The following is a 22,521-nucleotide window of genomic DNA, read 5'->3' on the forward strand; positions in this document are numbered from 1 at the left end:
TTTTCTTTTTTTTTTTTGGGGGGGGGGCATGAGATGTTTATACTTTTGAAAGGGGGGGGCTGTGAAATTTTGGTCACAGTGGATGGGGGGGCCAGGAAAAAAAACAAGTCAGAGATAATTTCTCCCCAGGCCCCCCCCTGCCGTAAATTCTGTCCGGTCCCTAAGGAATAATATAGTCTGACCATCTTGTTACGTAATATATACACAACCATATAAGTGTATATATCGACCTTGACAATCCCAATTTTATCAGTCGTTTCACGATCGCTTCCAGCGTGAGTAACGACTTATAACATCCTTATTCTTTTGAATTAAGTCTATAATGCTCTGCTACTAATATTGCATAGAACATTGTTCTCTCCAGTGAGACACTTATACTTGTATGAATATAAGCATAACATTGTCGTGAATTAGGCAAGGATGAAGTAATTAATTAGACGTCGTGTTGTTTGTCCATAGACCCTCCACCAGCCTATGGTTTGTCTGGGATAGAATTGAAGAAAAAGGCGAATGGAATGCAAACATTTTGAGTTAAGCTTATTTTAATACCATGCAAATTATGTTATTTTTATCATCAGACAAAAACAAGTCACAACATGACCTAAAATGTAAATTGCTAATTTCATAAATCTATTTATCAGACAACTAATTATCAATCTTCGCCAATCAGAGGCCGTGATCTATGTACCAGACCATCTATTTAGTGGTTTGAGCCTATATTACGCTCAGCACTCAATTTGTATTCAACAAATTACACATTTTTTTTAAAAGATCCGTTTGAGCCAATCACGCCGTAGTATAAGTAAGATAGACAACTCGTTCGGTAGGGTTATGTGCCAAAAACTCTTCTTTATTTGGCACATAACCCTCCCGAACTCGTTGACTATCTAATACTTGTCTTTCAGTTTTTAAAAAAAAAAAATAAAAGTCATTATTATTATTATAATATATCATATGTAAATTACGTGAATGACACTTATGGTTTACATGGGGTCTTGCGTTCGTGAATTTAAAAAATACCGCCAATGGCGTTGTAGCACAACTGTACAGTTTTTAAAAATGTTTATAATAATAATAATAATAATAATAATAATAATAATATCAATGCATGAAAATCCATTTATGGATGCATTGACCTAGAGTAATAATAAATAAATCAAATAATAATCTTTATTTATACTGGATAGTTCTTTAAGCATATAAACACTTGTCTCCCAAGAAGTCCAGTGAGGGCCATCCCTCATGGGTTCAGTGTGCTAGTCCATGCTAACAATAGGTGATCATTTGCTGAATGACTATCCAGTTGCCTATCCAACCATGTTGCTATGTTTGGGATATACGCGATCATTTGGCTGTTGCTATGGGTGCGGTCTTGTTGCTAGGCACGTTTGCATAGATTTTTTGAATGTTTATTCATTTGCTTTCAATTCCTGTCTATCTTTGCAATGTAAGTGATTATTTTGTTGTTGCTATGGGCGTGGTCTTGTTGCTAGGCAAATTTACATACATTTTTTGAATGTTTGTTCAATTGTTTATTTATCCCTGTTACCTTTGTGAAATACACGACCGTTTGGCTGTTGCTATGGGCGTGGTCATGGTTGCTAGGGATATTTGCATACATTTTTTGAATGTTTCCTAACTTCCCAACTAGATGATGTTATTTGAGCAAAATATACTGCCACTCAGTTGTTGGTAAGGGCGTGGTCACGGTTGCTAGGGCCAATTGTTTCAAAATATTTTGAAGAAAATCTGCAGAATAACACTTCTAGAAACATCTCACCAAGCTTCAGTCTCATTGACCAAGTACTTTTTGAGATAAGTTTTTTACCCAAATTCACATTTTTACACCTAATTTGCATATTACTGATGAGATCATTAAATGCTTTATATTTCTTCATCTATACACCCACAGATGCATCCCTGTTACATTTCAACCCAATCTGCCGAGTAGTTTTGGAATTATAGGTTTTGACCAAAACGACATATTTTAGCCCTAATTTGCATATTACTAAGGGAATCATCATGTCATGTACAAATCTTAATCTACTCACATCTAAGAATGTTCCCATCAAATTTCATGCCAATCTGCCCAGTAATTTTGGAGTTTCGGTTTTTTGACCAAAGTCACATTTTCTGACCCAAAATCCATCTCTGATGCAATCATTTTCATTTGAACAATTTCCCAACTAGACACCAGAAGTAACATGACCACCAAATATCAAAGCAATCTGATTTTAAGTTGTTTACGCGTGCGCGCACACACACACACACGCATCCAGACAGACAGACAGACAGACAGACAGACAGACAGACAGACAGACAGACAGACACTTTGCTATGCCTATAGCACTACTGAACCTTTAGTTCAGTTCAGTTCAGTTCTGCTAAAAAAAAGACGCCTTGAGGACAACAGTTTTCCCAGGCACACTATCTTTCTAAAATATTAAACAGTCAGGCAGATTCATGATAAAACTGAGCACGTCTAAATTATTATCTTGACGCCCATCTCAGCTATTGCAATGAAATTTTCTCTAACTGGGTGTTTGGCGACATTATAAACAGCGTCATGTCTGAATCCAAACACTATATTAAAGTATAACTACAAATTCATGACAATGTCGTGACATTGATGGCTATTTAGCGTATCGAATTAATCGACATAAGTGAGTCTCGGTTACTAAAAAGACCCAAGTAAATCGTCTATTGGTTCGATTGGTTTGACCCATTTCGGATCCCTTGCCCCCATGTGTTCTGGCCTCTGTTGTCCTGGCACCGGGGGATATAGTGGCTCAATCAGCTTGTTAGCCAGGCTGTTATACACGATGAAGAAGTTGAAACGATTCCATGGCGTAAGATTGCTATGGTTAGCATGTAAAAGATTGATATCAAATAAAATGACGTCACCAACATCACCTGTGCAATATTCAATACCAAACTTATCAGCCATCTCCAGGAGGATGTCATCGCTTGGAACACCATAGTTCAGATGATACTTGGACGACATTTGCAAGTGATCCGGGGTGGTTTTCTTTTGCGTTGGGAAGAACATTTTGTGGCTTTCAGGAATAACCATCAATGACCCCATCTGGGCAATGTTAGGCGATAACATGACGATACCAGTCAATGCACGCATTCTCAACATGCCATCTTCGGCATGGAAAATTTCAAAATCGATATGAAAGTTATGTCCCGTACCCACAAGTGCCTGGTGAAAGTTGACACGAGATTGGTGGATGTACACGTCGTCAGCTAGAATCTGCTGAGCTGGTAATACAAGTTTCTTGCTGCGACTCATTTTCTCCATAGCATTGTAATATCGGTGAGGACTAAAGAGACTACGTAACTGTGAGGTTGTAGGTTCGGTCGCAAACATGTTATCCCGAGTTATAGTAGGGTCTTCGCCTTCTCCAATGTTACTCTCTATCTCATTCTTTGTCTTGGTGACCTCTTCAATCACTGGCGCCATTTCCTCCCTAGTGAAGACATTTCTCAGCACGAGATAGCCCCTTTTGTCGTATTCTTTCAGTTGCTCACCTGTCAACGGTGTAATAGCTTGCGACTTTCCAGCTGAAGTCCACAGAACAGGATCAACGCGCTGAACAACTTCAGCAGTTTCGCAACGTGTCTTGTAAGGGTCATCTACAACTGCAGGAGACGGTGCAATCGTGCTTAAGCTTGCTTGTGGGGTGTAGCGTGTCGACGTCCACACCTTTCGAACAGGACCAGCTACCATTTTCGTGAGATTACTCTGGAAACGCGAACCCAGGAGAAAACGTTTTAGAAAGACTTGCGACATACTTTGCAAACTCTTCACGTTCAACTTCTGCTGGGTTTTTAGTAGGTGTTTGGCAGACCAATCCTGAAATCTAGCACGTTTTGTTACCTGGAAGCTGTGGCACTGTGTTCACAATTGTGTCAGCCTCTTTTCAATAGGGTATAAAACGATGTATGTGTGTGTAGGTATTATTAGTATTAACATGTAAATCGTGTAAGGGAGTGTACGTTTTTAACTTCGGGGGGTGGGCAGGGCCATCAATTTTTCTCATGAAAAAATAGTTGGGGGCTAAACAAAAATTTCACAATTTCTGGGGGGGGGGGTCCATGAAATTTCGAAAAAACCCAAACGTGATTATTTAAAGCAAGCAATATAAAGCGACCTGCGATTCTGCCACTTTCCAAAGTGACTTGTCCACGAGGATGTGCAATACTTGTGTGCCAAATATCTAGCGTTAGGTTGTTTTCCGTTATTTCCTACAGTAAAATGACAACGTGGAGTTTGACCGGGAGTCACACTGGAAGTAGTCTACGGTAACCTTCAGCCACGTAGACAGGTCACATGGGGTGTATTTTCCCGCTATTCCCAAACATGGAATACGACCTCGAAACATTAGTCTTATTTTGTAGTTCATAGCTTATTTTTGGCGGGGTTTTAGTGTACAAAAAGGGGGAGTTTCCGAGATTTCGATCGTCAACCTGGGGACTCATTGGATGCTGTAATTTCGGGAAGAGAGTACTCCGTACTCTCGCGATTTCGTAGCCGATTTCTAATTCTCCACACTCACTGACCCGGTAAGCTACACTGGTTAGCCCATCGGCCTGGTTCGTACAGTCATGTGACTGTGGTAGATGCTGCACGAGTTGAGAGTTGTATAATGGGAAACTGGGCGTGGTCAATACAAAACTAGACCTCTATCCCTGACGTACCAAACTGCTGTCTTGTATTATCCTTTAGTCTGAAATAAAAGTGACGGTTAGTCTGAAACGTACATGTAGGCTTGATGTGTGTTCTACTCGTGTCATTTATTGGGGTGCGAGACGTTAACCTTGCTGCGATCTCAGATCGCTCCATACTTACTGAATTTATTTCAATAGCTGTATTCAACCACAAATAAGATTATTTCCCATCTGTCAGGCCAACTGTAGAAGTATAACTTCGTTGAAGTAGTGTCTTGTGACTTGACAATGTTTATGTATCATGTAACCCTACAATATTCAAATTTCAACAGATTTATATACAAGTTGTATAAAAATTACTTATATTGTCTCCCCATGAAAGAAAATGATGGTAACATTTTGTACACGGTTCAATGAGGGGTTCTATATCTATTTTTGCACCCAAAATCAATATCTAGCTTTGGGTTCCTCACAATGAGTGCTGTGCCTCTCCAGCTCTAAGCAGAGCAGCTAGGTACTGAGAGTGAGGTGTACTGGATGCCATGGTCAGTAATGGATGAACAGGTACTGATGAATAGCATGATTAATGAGTCAGTCTATTTGAAGAGTAGTTCTTTCCTGTTTCTTCATTATATTTATAACATGCACATCTCTCTGAACATCTAAAAGGCACCTTTTTTTCAGCAATAATATAATTTGAAAAGATAAACATAAAAAAGAGCGCCAATGGCATTGCAGCACAACTGTACAGTTTTTAAAAATGTTTACCCATATGCTGATCCATGCTGGGTATAGGTGTTCATTTGCTGAATGATTATCCATACATTATTGAATGTTTATTCATTTGTCTATTTATCCCTGTTATCTTTGCAAAATGTGTGATCACTTGGCTGTTGTTATGGGCGTGGTCTTGTTGCTAGGCACATTTGCATACATTTTTGAATGTTTATTCATTTGTCTATAAATCCGTGTTATCTTTGCAATATATGTGATCGTTTGGCTGTTGCTATGGGCGTGGTCTTGTTGCTAGGCATATTTGCATACATTTTTTGAATGTTTATTCATTTGTCTGTGTTATCTTTGCAAAATATGTTACCATTTGGCTGTTGCTATGGGCGTGGTCATGTTTCTAGGCATATTTGCAATTTGCATACAATTTTTAAATGGTTATTCATTTGTCTATTAATTCATATTGTTATCTTTGAAATATATGTGATCATTTGGTTGTTGCTATGGGCGTGGTCTTGTTGCCAGGCAAATTACATACATTTTTTGAATGTTTATTCAATGGTCTATCCATACCCATGGTTATCTTTGTGAAATACACCACCGATTGGTCGTTGCCATGGGCGTGGTCATGTTGCTAGGCAAATTTACATACATTTTTTGGAATGGTGATTCAATAATCTATTAATCCCTGTAATCTTTGCAAGATATCTGATCATTTGGCTATTGCTATGGGCGTGGTCTTGTTGTTAGGCATATTTGCATACATTTTTTGAATGCTTATTAATTTGTCTATCAATTCCTGTTGTTATCTTTGTAATATGACTTGGCTGTTGCTATGGGCGTGGTCTTGTTGCTAGGCAAATTTACATACATTTTTTGAATGCTTATTCAATTGTCTTTTAATCCCAGTGGTTATCTTTGTGAAATACCTCACCGTTTGGCTGTTGCTATGGGCGTGGTCTTGTTGCTAGGCACATTTGCAAACATTTTTTGAATGCTTAAGCACCCCTAAGAATGTTCCCACCAAATTTCAGACCGATCTGCCCAATAGTTTTTGAGTAAATCTTTTGACCAAAAATTACCTTTTTCGACCCAAATCACACACCGGTAGTAAGATCATTTTGATTTGAACAATTTCCCAACTAGACACCCAAGGTAATACACCCATCAAATATCATGGCAATCGGTACATGCAGGAAATTTAACCTGCCAAACACAGTATGATCATGGAGGTCTTGATATGACTCATAAAATGAGTGACTTCTTATTCTTTGTACAAACTGGTTTTTTTTAATGCCTTAGGATTATGCATTTATATGAACCTGTTTTAATCATAGTGTCTATGATTTAAATCAGCTGTGCTAAAAACAGGCTTAGGTTGCCAAGCAACCTTAAACAGATGTTAATCTTTACGCCATTGACACTGACATGTGCAGCAGCCCATAAAATATTTAATGATTTCATTGCATCAATAAAACAAGAATCTTTCATTTCCAGGCTGAAGTCAGCATTTTGTAATACAACAAATCACATTTTCAAACGCAAAGTGCACATTTCTGATGCGATCATTTCCATTTGAACAATTTCCCAACTAGACACCCAAGGTAATGGACCCACTAAATAACATGGCAATCGGTTCAGCGGTTTTTGACTTTAAAGTTGTTTATACATACACATACACACACACACACACACACACACACACACACACGCACGCACGCACGCACGCACGCACGCACGCACGCACGCACACACACACACACACACACACATACACACATACATACATACATACATACATACATACATACATACATACATACATACATACATACATACATACATACACAGACAGAGAGAGAGAGACAGACAGGCAGGCAGACAGACAGACAGACAGACAGACAGACAGACGCCAGGCGATCCCTACAGCACTACTGAACTTCAGTTCAGTTGTGCTAAAAAAGGAGATAGCGCCGCACTAACCAAGTCACCCTTCACCAAACACTGAAATAGTTTTTTTAAAAAGTTAAAGTTCAGCATGTTGCCCAAGTATGGACGTGGCCAATCTGATTAAAATCCGATGTAGATGTCGGCTAATCATTCATTGCTGTTTTACCCTCGTTAGTTTGCTTGAATTGACCTTCGTAGTACATGCTTACGTTTTTAGACTGAGGCGACGTAAACACGTGCTACGAAGGTCAATTCAAGCAAAATAACGAAGGTAAAATAGACATGAATGATTAGCCAACATGTACATCGGATTTTAATCAGATTGGGACGTGGCATGCACGGACCCGGATCGTTTCGTTCATTGATGTGTATCACTTGTTTAATGTAATCTTGCAGGGGGTCACTTCAGTGGCCATGGAAAGTACGAGTGCATGCACAGATTTCTCATTAGGGGTAGACCATTCGATATCTTGGGGGGGGGCTTGGAAGATTGGTGAGAGTCATTATTTTTTTCCCACTTGCTTGCCTGAGAATTTTTTTTTCTCCTTCGGCTATGCTGGCAACTTTTCTTTTCTTTGCTTCTTTGAGATATCCGGATTTTTTTACGTCAATGTTGAACCCCTACTTTTGTTGCCACAATTTCCTGTTTGGTTTTCGCACAGGGTAATACAGAGAGTAAAAATATGCTGTTCTATCACACGCAGATTTTATTTAGGAAACTACATATTTCATACATGTTTGATTTTCAATTAAATAAACATCATTGACAGTTTTTATGCCATGGTATGATGACACACTGAAAATTCAAATCGGAAACTTGATTGGTGAGTTCAAACATTCAGATAAACCAGTCAGTTTCTCCAGCTTGGGGGGATGGGAGTGGGGGTGTCATTTTTTTCCATTTAGCCGACAAAAAAACACTGACCCCCGTGAATAAAGTTTCATAGCATCTGACAGTAAACTGTCACTGAGAGGGGAAGAGCTTTGAGACTGGGATATGTCCACCTTTTGTGTGAGTGTGTGTGAATGGGGGGGGGTTTCTAGGGGGTCTCACCCTAGAAGCCCTGGAGGATTTTTACTTCTGTGCTATTCACAGACACTTTCAGACAATAATTTACAAACTTTACAAGACAGCTCTAACATGTAAAAAGCAACTACGTTGGGTTGAAACATTTTTTAAATAAAGTTTCATAGCATCTTGACAGTAAGAGGTGGAGGAAAGAACTTTGATTTGAAACTGGAATATGTCTACCTCTTATGGGGGAGGGGGTTCTAGCCCCCCCCCCCCCCAGAAGCCCTGGAGGATTTTTACTCTTAAAGCCAATTTTCAGGCTATTAACAAACACTTTCAGGCAATAATTTGCAAGCTTTACAAGACAGCTCTAACAATTGTAAAAAACAACTACACATGGTTGAAACATTTTTGAAATAAAGTTTCATAGCATCTTGACAGTAAGAGGTGGAGGGAAGAACTTTGATTTGAGGCTTGGACATGTCTACCTCTTATGGGGGTCCTAGGGGGTCTTATTGTTGGTTTAACGAATGAGTGGCCTCTGGGGTGATGGAGTCCAAGGGGTTCCCCCCTGCAGATCTGCAGTTTTTTGTTTCTATTTAGGCAATTGTTATGTTATTCATAGCCTCTGAGATATATATTGCCAAGCTTCGAAATGCTAAAGTAAATATAACTTTTAAAATAGATTTTCCATGTTATAAAAGTGGGCCTGTAACATTGGTATAGATGCATTTATATTGCATGTATAGTAAAGTTACTGATGTGTTAGAGCACTTTAGGAGATCATACCTAGTGTACAATAGAAACTTGAATTTGAGTTGTGGTGCCAATACATGTAGTGTCCGAAATAGGAAGTATAGTCATCCCTTCTGACAAATTCATACTGAAGAGACTAGAACAATTTAGATTAAGTTCTTTTATAAACTATCTAATAGTACGAAGATTACGATAACAAAACCTTCACGTTCACTTTTGCCCCAAAGTGCAAGATAAGTGAAGCACTGATTGTGAAACAGCCAAACTCTTACATGGCATGTTCTGTAACTAGTGTGGTAGCTAGGTAATACATGTATTATATCTATAATTTTATGTGTAGTTATGTTTGAACCCTTACATTAAGTAATATTTAAACAATTTATGAAAGAAACAGAGACAAGAACAAATATATATATATATATATGTACCACAGGCTAACGAAACTGACTGGTCCCTGACATGTGTTTGAAAATTTTTGTCATGATTTGACAAGTGTCCTGGTTGGAGAGGTACGAGCAGGTTGAACAGTATACTTGAACCTGTGCATCATTTCCCTGCCAAGACATTTTTTTCTAGCAGCAGTGGTCCATCTTTTTTTCCATCACTTACTCATATCTGGGGTTTTTTTTAAGCAACTCCATTTGGCATCTTTTTCCCCGAAATCTTCCAAGCCCCCCCCCCCAGGTTATCAATTGGTCCACCCCTTAGTGCACGACACCATCGTTGAGTTAGCACCTTATCTTACCTTGAGAAAAGTATAAACGCCAAACCCTGCGCCAGACTCTTAAAATTCCGGCCAGACTTTTAAAAAAACTGATGATGTTTTTGCCTATAAATGACAGCTTGATTTTAGAGGGTCGAAAATAACTCTTTCGTTTTGGTTTCAAAGAGCAGAAGACGTATTTTAATTGATGAAAATGAAGTATATCTATTTGTTATTATGGGGAGAACGTTTTTATTTTCGTGCTCTATTTTTGTAAACTTACTTTTGGCGATCTTTTAGTCATGTACGTCCAAGTGTTTACTTTTGACCACCCCGTATGTACGTAGACAATAGATGTTTTCATGCTCGTATGCGTGCGCACATGATGTAGATATGCGTCTGTCATGTCAAAGGTTACGACCTAAAATGGCTCACCATGCAAACGATGCGATGTAAAAATTGCTTCATCTGCAAAATTCATGCAGTGTAGTTGTACGTTGGCATAACTTTATCTCGTTATTCTGGGAGAGGCAAGGTAGGACAAACCAGAGACTATTTTGTATATTTGTACCGTAAAAATGGCGACCTGTATGCAAAAAGTTAAAACAGTGACTCGTACTCGTCAGTGTAATTTGTAAATACTACTGACTATACTACTAGTACTACTAGTATTTTAGCACTCGAATCAATTTGTATGATTTTGTGATTCCATGTCTACTGTCAATCACTAGTCTGACTCTAAGAATACTAGTTATTTAAATTGAGGTTTAATCATAAGCATTTTCACCAAAGCCAAAAAATTATTATAAACCCAGCTTGAGAGCAATGGAAGAGCCAGCTCTGGAAAGATGTACTCTGAGAACTCTGACAAATCTACGTCCCACTCCTTAAATGTCTCAGAGTTCTCGGAGCGCATATTCCCAGAGCTATATGGAAGAAGTAGTGCAAAAGGAACTCTATACATTGCCTTCCGCCATAGCCTTGTGTATGTCTGATGGATAAGGAACTGGTACTGTTCAGATAGGTGAAGTTATTCAGATTGGTTAACTGATGTTGAAATATTTTAACCAATTTTACTAGGTCAGTGTAAACTAGAGAAGATGGCATCTTTGGACCATACTGTTTGTCTGGAGCTTGCCAAGCTGGTAGAGGAACTGACAACCTCTGGTTCACCATCTCTCAATGAAGAAAGTATCAAGAAAGTTAAAAAGATTTGCAGGTGAGTAAAAACCAAAGATTTTGTTAATTATAATCGAGTAATTGAATATGACAATTTGATAGTAGAGTTGATTTTATTGTACTTTGTGTGGAGTTTTTATGACACCAATATTTTGTGTTTATATGTATGTATGTATGTATGTATGTATGTATGTATGTATGTATGTATGTATGATGTATGTGTGTATGTATGTATGTATGTATGTATGTATGTATGTATGTATGTATGTATGTATGTATGTATGTATGTATGTATGTATGTATGTATGTATCATATGTATGTATGTATGTATGTATGTATGTATGTATGTATGTATGTATGTATGTATGTATGTATGTATGTATGTATGTATGTATGTATGTATGTATGTATGTATGTATGTATGTATGTATGTATGTATGTATGTATGTATGTATGTATGTATGTATGTATGTATGTATGTATGTATGTATGTATGTAGGTGTATGTATGTATGTATGTAGGTGCATGTACATGTATATGTATTTATAATTATAGGAAATCCAAGTCCCACAAATACAGTAGGATTTGTGTCCATAATAAAAGCCATGAAAAATACATGAGCACATCACACCAGTAAGGCACATCACACCAGTGGCTCCCTATCCACGCTAGAATTTAATTCAAAATTCTTTTCTTTGTCTATAAAATCTTATACAATGAAGCACTCGCCTATCTTTCTGATCTGATCACAGTTCACATTCCAAAACGGTTGACACGCTCAGCATCCGCACCCATTTTGGAGCCTGTGGACTGGGAACAGAAGCACTTTGGCTATCGCTCTTTCTCTAATGCAGCTCCCACTTTATGGAATGTTTTACCGACAACAATTAGAGTTTCACCATCTGTCGCTTCCTTTAAAACATCTCTTAAAATGCACCTTTTCCAAAAGCACTATGGATATATCATTGAAATGTTGTCCATATCATTCTTTTTATCATTTTACATTAGTCGAGCTGGTCTTACTTTTATCATTGTATTCGAGCTTGTCTTACTTTTATCATTATATTCAAGCTGGTCTTACTTTTATCATTATATTCAAGCTTGTCTTACTTTTATCATTGTATTCAAGCTGGTCATACTTTTATCATTGTATTTGAGTTGGTCTTACTTTTATCATTGTATTCGAGCTGGTCTTACTTTTATCATTGTATTTGAGTTGGTCTTACTTTTATCATTGTATTCGAGCTGGTCATACTTTTATCATTGTATTTGAGTTGGTCTTACTTTTATCATTGTATTCAAGTTGGTCTTACTTTTATCATTGTATTTGAGTTGGTCTTACTTTTATCATTGTATTTGAGTTGGTCTTACTTTTATCATTATATTCAAGCTGGTCTTACTTTTATCATTGTATTTGAGTTGGTCTTACTTTTATCATTGTATTCGAGCTGGTCATACTTTTATCATTGTATTTGAGTTGGTCTTACTTTTATCATTGTATTTGAGTTGGTCTTACTTTTATCATTGTATTCAAGCTGGTCTTACTTTTATCATTGTATTCAAGCTGGTCTTACTTTTACTTTTATTATTGTATTCGAGCTGGTCTTACTTTTATCATTGTAATTTGAAATCAATTGTTATATATTTTATTGTGAAACTGTTTGTTATTGTTTTGATGGAAGTCGCTATAAAAAAATTAAGTATTATTATTTAATATTATTATTATGACTCTTCATATAGCAAACAGGAGACCGGGTGTCCTAAAACATTAAACTACAGCACAGCACATCACAACACTTGACACCACACTACACTGCAATGCACCGCACCATATAAGTACTCACGTCAGCCTGTTGTCTTTGTTTAGTGACACAGTTATTTTAACTCATCCCGATGTTCACTTTTGACAACTACATTGAATTGAATTGAATTGAAATTTATTTCACCAGAACTTGTACAGTTTATACAGATATTGAATAAATATATAGAAATTAAAGAGAGAGAAAAAATACAACGTCTAGGGACGAAATAAAATTCTGGTGAGGACCGAGGACAGTAGTTCTTTCTGAACCATAAATAACGGAGGGATGCCCTATGTTATATATTGTTGAACATGCGTTTGATCTCTTTCTTACAGAACTTCTGATGAGTATGTTTAACACACATTTGATCTCTCTTTTACAGGACTTCTGATGATTACGTTGAACACACATTTCATCTTGCCATGAAGCAACTAAACAAAGAACATTCTGAAATCAGACTGTCAGCATTTCAGATAATGGATGCTCTCTTCATGAGATCTCACAGATTCCGGGAACTTTTAGTGACCGACTTTCAAGAATTCCTAGAATTGACTGTCGAGACAGACCCAGAGCAGCCACTCCCACCTCCGAAACCTGCTGCACGAACACTGAGGGAGAAGACTTTACAAGCAATTCAAGTCTGGCATGAAAAGTTTGGACAGGCATACAAGAAACTTGCTCTTGGTTACAATTTTCTCAAACACTGTAAAAAGGTATAGTTGTGGGCTAGTGTTTTGTCAAGGGAAGAACACTTTCCAGTAGTATATGTACACACTTTTTATAAAGTTTGACAACTACTGCATGTAGTATACAGTAAATACAATACAATACAGTACAATACAATACAATACAATACAATACAATACAATACAATACACTACAATACAATACAATACAATGCAATACAATGCAATACAATACATCTATATGGTATTTTAGTGTACTATAAACAGTAAAGAGAGATTAAAGGGGTTTACACATTTTTGGACGTAGTTTATGCAGCATATTTAGAAGGCACTCACAGTATTCTACTTACTGGGATACACTTAGATACACTGTGACTTCAGTGTGAATTGAAGCCTGGTATCGAAATATAATTTATAAATGATCTGATGAAGTAATTTATTATACACATCAAAAATGTTCAGGAAATCCCTACTATATGCAATCAACTGTGTTAACAACACCAGAAGACAGACAAATTGTCATAGAGGACATGCATCAACATCAATTCATTTGAGTGAAAAGCTTATGAGCTCAGCTTGTGCCACGATTATTGTATATAGTAAAATGAAACAGAACAGTGCAGTAGAGTGCAGCACAGTACAGTACAATATGGTTACAGTACAGTACAGTACAGTACAGTACAGTACAGTACAGTACAGTACAGTACAGTACAGTACAGTACAGTACAGTACAGTACAGTACATAATAGTATTGTACCATAATTGCATGATACACAATACAATATAATATAATACATGACATAACACACTAAAATACAATGCAATGCACAAGACAAAACAAAACAAGACACTGATACAAGGAAACTTTAGTATTAGAATAACATTTTCATTTCAGTGAGAAATATTTGAAAAGACAGTCAAGTGTGGAATATGGAAGACAATCTATAGTTGACATTATGTGGTCATATTTCATCAAATATATAGTAAATTTCTCGTTAAAAAATAATAAAATTGTAGTAAAGCATCTGTTTTCATTGTTGACATTACAGGTCAATTTTGATGACATCCATGCTAGAACTGTTGTAGAGAGACAGAGAGAAGAGGAGAGACAATTGAGACAGAGAAATGTTCTCCTTGAAAATGCCAACAAAGTTATGAAGGAAATGGAAGGTTAGAAAGCATATTGAGTAATTCTGATACTTTTTGCTACATTACATGTCAGCAATTTCAAAGCTTGTAGTTTCAGAGTTTGGTGTAGAGAGTTTCACTCCTCAGCAAAGCTTATCATTTCAAGACACAAACAGCTGTACCGCGCTCCATAGCAAAATGTGATTTCAACATTCAATACGAACAGGCGGATTAAAAAAACTCTTCAGCAAGGTTTCAGAGTTTGACATAGACATTCAGGCTGCTCATCAAAGCACACAATTTTCAGTGTTTTACTTAGATAGTCAGGCTCCTCAGCAAAGCATAGAATAACAGAGTTTGACTTAGATAGGTAGGTACCTACCTCCCTGCCTGCCTGCCTGCCTTTTTACTAAAAGATAATTGTGTGTTTTACTTGATTTCAGAAACTTTACCTGAAATAGAGGAATGCTTGACACAGGCAAAGAGTTGCTTTCAGTTGCTTTTACCACACCCAAGTGAATTCAATGGAGACTGTGAGAGTGACTTAGAAAATCCATCAAGTGCACAAATAGGTCATAATGACAGTAGGACTAGCAGCAGTGAAAATACACAATCTGTGAAATGTGAACAATCAGAAAGTGATAGAACATCACAAGACTGCCACCTTGATGTGTGTGACGGGGGAGCAGACAAAGAAAGTAGACTTCATAGTACTTGTACAGGAAAGAGAGAAACAGACTTTGAAACTGACCATGGAAAATCAGAAAAAGTATGGAGAGAGAGAAACAGAGACAGTAATTTTGATAAAACAAAATCTTCAGAGAATGATACTCCAGAAAGTAGTCACTGTAACCATGGAAACAAGGATAGCTGTAAGGATGATGATGTTGGGAATATAGAAATGGATGATGAGGAGGAGGAGGAGGAGGAGGAGGAAGATGAAGAATTTGAAAAAGTTCCTGATGCTGATAGCAATGCTTTACTAGAAAGAGATGAAATGTTACAAGATCATGGCATCAACTCATGGAACTATAGTCTGAGTCTTGAAATTCATCCAGGTATTTACCTTTGTCATTTTCTTTAGGCTACTTTTAATGACAAGTTTAAAATCTTTCTGTATTGCAATAATGAACATGCATGCTAGTCATTATGACTAAAATTGTTTATGGCAAACACACAAAACCATTGGACAGCTTGGTCTAAAATTTATTGTCAATGTTTCTAGAGTTGTCTAGATGAAGTATTATCTAAGACAAGATATTAAACTCCATTAGTATTCAAATGAGACCTTTAAAAAATGAGATTTTGAATTTTTGGGCAAACACTCCTAGATGAATCAATCTAGAATTTTGTTGGGGGTGTTGCTAGGGGTTTACAAGGGTAACAAGGTTGAGGGGTATTCATGTGAATGAACATTCAGAAAACGACAGTAGCAAAGATTTCAATATTGTCAGTTGTGCTGCCAAGCCTTTGGAACTATTTTTATCAATCCATGCAATAAATAGAAAATTGGATATTGTCTTGTTGAATTTTGATTATTGAAACTGAACTACCCTCATTTTCGCAAAAAAAATTGTTTGTCTTTCTACCTATCCTTTCTTTTAGTTCCTAATCTGCTGTAACAGTGTTTTTGGGAAGGTTTGAGAACCCTGGCTACAGAATTTGAAAATCTAATAAAACTTATGTAGATTTACAAATGTAATATCACATTTGTTGGAAAACTACTGTAAAGTTCTAAAGTGTTAATAGTTAATGTTTGTTTCTTATTATAGATGAAATTCACATCAGAGAAGATGAAGACAACACAGACATTCTACAAACGCTGATTGATATGCAAAGACTTACCATGGCAACGTATTACCCTAGAATACAAAGATGGCTGGAGGTGAAATATTGATCTTTTGTGTCAGATCTGTTTTAATGCAGTAAAACTGTAGACACTATCATAACAGGACAGTATCAACATTATTACATATGTACCAGAGATTACTTTTATTATTGCATGTGCATACTAGTGGTATTTACACTGCAGTGCATTTACTAAAAAAAATTCATGTATACCTGCATGCAAATAATACATAAATGAGGTGTGATTTTTCATTGAAAATGATCGAGATCATGCAGTGTACAATCACTTTGTATCATTTATATAGAAATTTGATGTTTTGAATAAATATGTAATAATAACAGAACCCCATGCCATGCAAGTGCCAGTGTGGGTACTCAGGGTATTTGCACTCAAGCTTACAGTGTATTCTGCTACAATTTCACTCATTAAGGCTCATGAAAGTATAGCTACAGAGAACACTGCAAGCACTTGTGAAAATACCCCAAGTTCGTCACACTTTCACTTGTGCATCATGAGGTTCTGTCCTAGTATTTTATGTGTGTGATTACTTGCATTGGTCGCCATGCAAATTGTTGGAATTTGAAATACCAAAACATTATTGCATACCTGTGTGCAAATGAGTATATAATCATTCCATGGACAGGAAAATCACAAATGCTTTGTCCAACCACAAAACAGTGTCAGGCCCTGAATAGGTGTTATTACTGTTATTTGGTTGAGTTCTCCCAGCTACTATATACATACTGGGTCATACTCTTTATTCCAGGTTCTAACTAAGGCTGGTACAACAGAGGACAAAGTGAAAAAAGTTATCGACATCAAGAAAGCCATTGAAGACTTCAGGGATCAATGTAACGATCTTAAGATCGAAAGAAAACACAGAGAATGTGTAAACAACACTCCAATAGAGAGTGATAGTGATGACGAGTTTGAAGAAGTACCAGAAAAGGAAGGATATGAACCTAGAATACCTGAACATCTCAGGGAAGAGTATGGTAAGTTACTAGTTAGATTGGAGACAGTTAACTGAATTGGAAGATGATTGATGAACCATAGTTTGGCCATCAGAAAGATGAAAGTTTGGCTTTGCAGTGTGAATACCACTCGTATGTATGCACACTGGTGCAAGTAATCACGGGTACATATGTAATAGTTCTGCTTATACAGTTACATACTTAGCCTTACCTAGCTGATGACATGATGTGATGTGATGTGATATATGACGTGATGTGATGTGATGTGACGTGACATGACATGATGTGGTATATGACGTGACATGACATGACATAACATGACATATTTTTTACTATTCTCATTTTTTGTGCAAGGTTTGGAACCACTGGGTGAAAGCACTAATGTGGATGATACCATAGCACGTGACTGGTGTCCTACTGATGAAACACAGATTGATGAAGATCTAAAGGATCCTACATCCAGAGCCACAGCTATCTCACATCTAAAGAAGAGACTTCACCATCTACAAGACAATCTGCAAAAAAAACTGTAAGATGTTCGAAAGTAGCCATTGCTTTTTTTATCAAATTCTTCATCCAATGTCTCAAGAAATCATTCCAGCTACATTAAGACTAAAATGGTTCTCCTGCTGTATAGGTATTGATGTAACAGATTTTCTGTATACAAGTAAATCAGACAACATTTAATACTTGAAATCGTCGGTTTAAAAGTTAGACAACGCATAGCCATCCCATGTTTGATCCTAAAATTTCTAATACCTGATACTGGTTTCCCTGTCTACACATTACTATGGAGAGCAGGCTATCGGCAAAGTAAGACAGTCACAAACTAAATCTATTGTTGTTGCATGTGGTAGATTATGGAAATGGGTGATAGCAGTGCCTTGTTCATATTTGTAAAATCACCCTGTAATCAAGATAATGTAAACATAGAGTGAGGTTGAATGTGCAGCCACTTGAGAAACACTCACTGCCCTATACTGTGAGTGTAATTACATCAACATCCCGTCAGCTCATATCAACGTTGCAATAATAGTTTTAGATTGTGTCTTTGTTAGCTAGCCGAGAGTTGACTTCATATGTATAATGTAATAAGTCTAAGGACTGATTTGTGGTAATCACTGTGTCTTTCAGCAAAGCACCAAGCAGACCAGTATTTGGTGAACCACAGCCATCAACTTCTCGAGGAGAACCACTCTCCAAAAAGAGGAAAGCAGAACTGTTAAGACGTGCTCCCAAGATGCCATATAGTATGGACTTGTATTACTGGGAGCATCCTGAAGACGTCCATGCACCCACCATCATAAGGTAGGGATAATACACAAACAAGGGACTCCAAATAGTACATTTCCACTATTAACCCTAATCCTGTCATTGCCACTATCTTTTACATACACTAGACTTCACCTGAAGAGGGTTAAACGGAAAAGATACCTTATGAATGTACTATGTTTAAATAAATCTTGGGATGTTAAACAAGATGAAATGAATTGGTTTCATTAATTTTCACCTGTCAGTATAGAGCTGGTATCAATCAGAACTTAGTAGGGCTTATACATCACTTCTGCCTAAGTTCAAATCAATGCTGTCTCCATACTGATAATTGAAAGTGAATGAAACCAATGCATTTTATCTCATGTTAGCAGCCAAGGTTTATAAAACATAGGGAATTCACAATTTATCCTTTCCTTTTAAAGCCTGCATTGTAGTTATGTACTCAAGTTTATATGATCTCCTTTAGTGTCTTATTTGTTCAAAATACCACTTAACAGAAAATTTATGGTGATTAGAGGAGCACAAGCTGAATTTAGAAATCTTTTAGACCCCCTTCTCCACTGTGCCTGAGGGGGGGGGGGGTTTACAATGGGTTCTGTCCATCTGTGCATCTATCTGTACACAGCCATATCAATGGCAGATTTCAATCAAACCTGAAACAAAGGTGACGTGATAGGAGACATACATATATTGCTATACGATATTTTGATAGCCCTTTTTGATGATTTTATTCTGATAACCCCCTCTGGGGATATAGACTGAAAAATCACTCACCTCTATATTCTGAGAGCCATATGTATTATCTCATAAATATAAGTTTTTATGAAATTGTTCCTGAGACTTTAAATGATGAATGTTAATACTTCATTAAATTATCTTATTGACATCGACAATATCTGTGTCTTTCATCCTCAGACCTGAATCACAACATAGATTTTGGACACCACGAGAAAATGATGAATTTGTGATTGAGGTAAGGAAACATATCAACCCTCTTAGATCTAGAAAGTCATATTTTGTCGTAGTTCAGAACTCAGATTGTAAATAGTTTATCTAGAATATTTTGAGTTAAGCTCTTACTAGTCTTCTGCAGCTATCAAATAAATATTGCATATGATTCAATGACGTAAACTTGTCACATGACCTCAAGAGGGCGCTCTTTATTACTGATATTTCTATCACTTTATCCTTGTCTGCTTGTTCTATGTGGACCCCTAGCATAAGGTAAAATGCTATTACAGCTACCAAGAATTAAAACCCAAGGTGCTAAATAAATTGTTGAGTTTTACCTTGCATAGATAAAAAGTGCACATAATTTCTTTGTACCAATCCTACAACAGAAAGAAAACACAACTACTACATACGTTTTAAGACATTGTCAATTGAAATCTTGTAAGATTAAATATCTACAAATCATATGATTTGAGTGATTCTTTGATTCATAGGAAATCACCTGATTCAAGGAGTGTCACTTCTTTTGTAGGCTATGGAAGAAACAATGAGTCTACGCAGCATCAATTTCTTGGGTAAATTTGAGCCTGTGAAATGGAAATGTAGAGCACCCCTTACAAATGGAAAACTGTGTGAAAGACAAGACAGACACAAGGTAAGACTGGCAACAAGTTTTAGTTGTTTTTTTATTGATACCAAGATCACTTCATGTTATGGTATGTCATCATTGAAAGGGGAATACCTGGCTTACCAGTCACTAGAACGACAAATCACAGATAATGATGTAGCATTATATTATCTTGTAATTTTTGATGAAAATTTATAATGTATCTATTAAGCAGCTTCATGGTGTCACCTTAAACTGTAAGATATGTGTGTCACTCTGGCCTCATCTGACTGATGTGTGAGGGCGCCCCGTCAGAGTGTACCTTACAGACTAGTTTCACCTGTTCCTAGACAATATATCAATGTTCTGGAGTCAGCAAAAAAATTTTTTTTTAAACAAAAATAGCCATATGAACATGCAGCTCATCCTTAAAGAGATATTTTTGTATTTGAACAATTCCTACAGAGTGATTCGGTAAAGTTTGTGTCATTTATGGTATTTGGAATTACTGAGAAATATGAAATTATTCTCTGCCAGGTTAAGGTAAAGGCCAGGATTTCTAGACCAGGTTCTCACATTAGTGTTTTTTCATCAGTCAAGCCATCAGAATCATATAGCATGCATCATTCTTCTGTTCTGGACCAACTTTTTCTATAGTTCTGCCGAAAACTGTCGTTCAAACCTAAATTTGAATCCTAATCCAAACTGGGCATTGTTACCTGGGAGTCAACTTTGACCTGATACTGGTTTCACTTAACTGAAATATTGTCATTTTACTGTCCAAACTGACCAGTTTTATCATTACATCTGTAATTTGTGTACATTCTAGTGTCCATTTCATGGAAAGATTATACCAAGGGACTTGGACGGTAAACCAAGCCAACAAGAAGACAATGATAGGATAGAGAAAGAAAAGAAAGCAGAAGGTAGACAATCTATCTAATTTGTCACAGAGTCTTTTATGGATATCCTGTCCACCAATTATATTTTAAACTATGTGTATCACATAAACCATATATATATATACACCTGGTATGTTTAATCAATCACAGAGGTTCACCTGGTGTCAGTCTCAGAGGTACACCTGATATGTTTACTGTCAACTCTTTTCCCTGAATGTATACATTTTACTCAAAGTATGTTGTCACCATTTCAGCTGCAGAGACATTATCATCTGGTTCACAATGGAGAGATGAAGGCTTAATGAAAGACATTGAAGCAGCAACTGGAATAGATTTGGGATCAACTAGCAGTAAAGGCAAGGGAAAGGGCAAAGGAAAAGGCAAAGGAAAAGGAAAAAGAAAGAAGGAGAAATATCCCAACTTGACAGACATCAAAAAACAATCTAATACTTCGAGGACAAGACTCGAAAAGAAAGTCCTTAACAAGTAAGTTTCCAGAATATCAATGCTAATCAAATATTTGTTGGATAAAGGATCGCGTTACAATGCTATGTAAATTGTTTGTATAGAAATATTCATGATGTTCTCACTCAAACTAACTGGCTCTTAGGAGTCATGAACATCCTCCCAACTAATTTTGTAGTAAAAGCGTGGATGTGCACTTTGGGGGATGGGTACTTCTGCCTTGGTGCTGGCGCCCTCAGTGGTGAACTTAGGTCACTTTTAGAGTAAACAAAATAGCCTGAGAGGTCTAACAGCTAGACTAAATTTCAACTTGAAGTTTCTATGAAATTGCACACAATGTGTATATTGTAAAACCATGAAATGACTCTCCAGAACCCAAAGTTTATGAAAATGGCTTTATATCTTGTTGTGGCATTCCCCTTAACTGTAATGAAATTACAGTAACTTTCTTTGTCAGTGAAATTCCCTTACCTTAGCAAAAATATCCACATGGGGTCATGATGAAACTGAAAGACAAGTGAATACATGCATGATACATATTCTATTTAATGTGCTATGATGTAACTTGTATGGTATCATGTGTCGTAGCCCAGTGATGAAACCTTAAACACTATCTCCATTCATATTTCAGAAATGCCATATCACGGGTGGCTGGTGCCATGGATTCCTTTGACAGGCGAAGATACAAAGACAGATATGCAAACAACTTCAATTATGCATTCAAGCAGTAAAGATAATGTGAAGTACTTCATAAGGTTCATTCTGATTGGTTAGAAAACAAAGAAAATAAGCACACCTATTGGCTGTATTGTTAATGAGTGATAAAGTATATGCATGCTTTCCAATCAGTAGCAACCTTGTAATAGCTTCACATAGCC

General features: G+C 36.9%; 1 protein-coding gene and 1 pseudogene across 1 annotated transcript; one reads left to right on the forward strand and one right to left on the reverse strand.

Annotated features, from left to right (window-relative positions):
• Positions 1-1,190: 1,190 nt before the first annotated feature.
• On the reverse strand, positions 1,191-3,733 carry LOC144446279 (ectoine dioxygenase pseudogene; annotated as a pseudogene).
• Positions 3,734-5,226: 1,493 nt separating this feature from the next.
• Positions 5,227-22,521, forward strand: LOC144446280 (UV-stimulated scaffold protein A-like). The gene is made up of 14 exons (XM_078136030.1): positions 5,227-5,238; positions 10,958-11,043; positions 13,189-13,519; positions 14,542-14,662; positions 15,064-15,678; positions 16,393-16,505; positions 17,236-17,464; positions 17,798-17,972; positions 18,578-18,751; positions 19,634-19,691; positions 20,202-20,324; positions 21,106-21,202; positions 21,433-21,664; positions 22,275-22,521. The coding sequence occupies exons 1-14, from the start codon at positions 5,227-5,229 to the stop codon at positions 22,372-22,374; spliced, it is 2,466 nt and encodes an 821-aa protein (XP_077992156.1). The 3' UTR covers positions 22,375-22,521.

Source organism: Glandiceps talaboti, chromosome 15, assembly GCF_964340395.1.
Source record: "Glandiceps talaboti chromosome 15, keGlaTala1.1, whole genome shotgun sequence".
Lineage (NCBI taxonomy): Eukaryota > Metazoa > Hemichordata > Enteropneusta > Spengelidae > Glandiceps > Glandiceps talaboti.

Coding starts and splice junctions, on each gene's coding strand:
- LOC144446280 (XM_078136030.1), top strand. Junction 17,465..17,797: donor ACATCTCAGGGAAGAGTATG/GTAAGTTACTAG, acceptor TTTTTGTGCAAG/GTTTGGAACCACTGGGTGAA. Junction 21,203..21,432: donor GAAAGAAAAGAAAGCAGAAG/GTAGACAATCTA, acceptor TCACCATTTCAG/CTGCAGAGACATTATCATCT.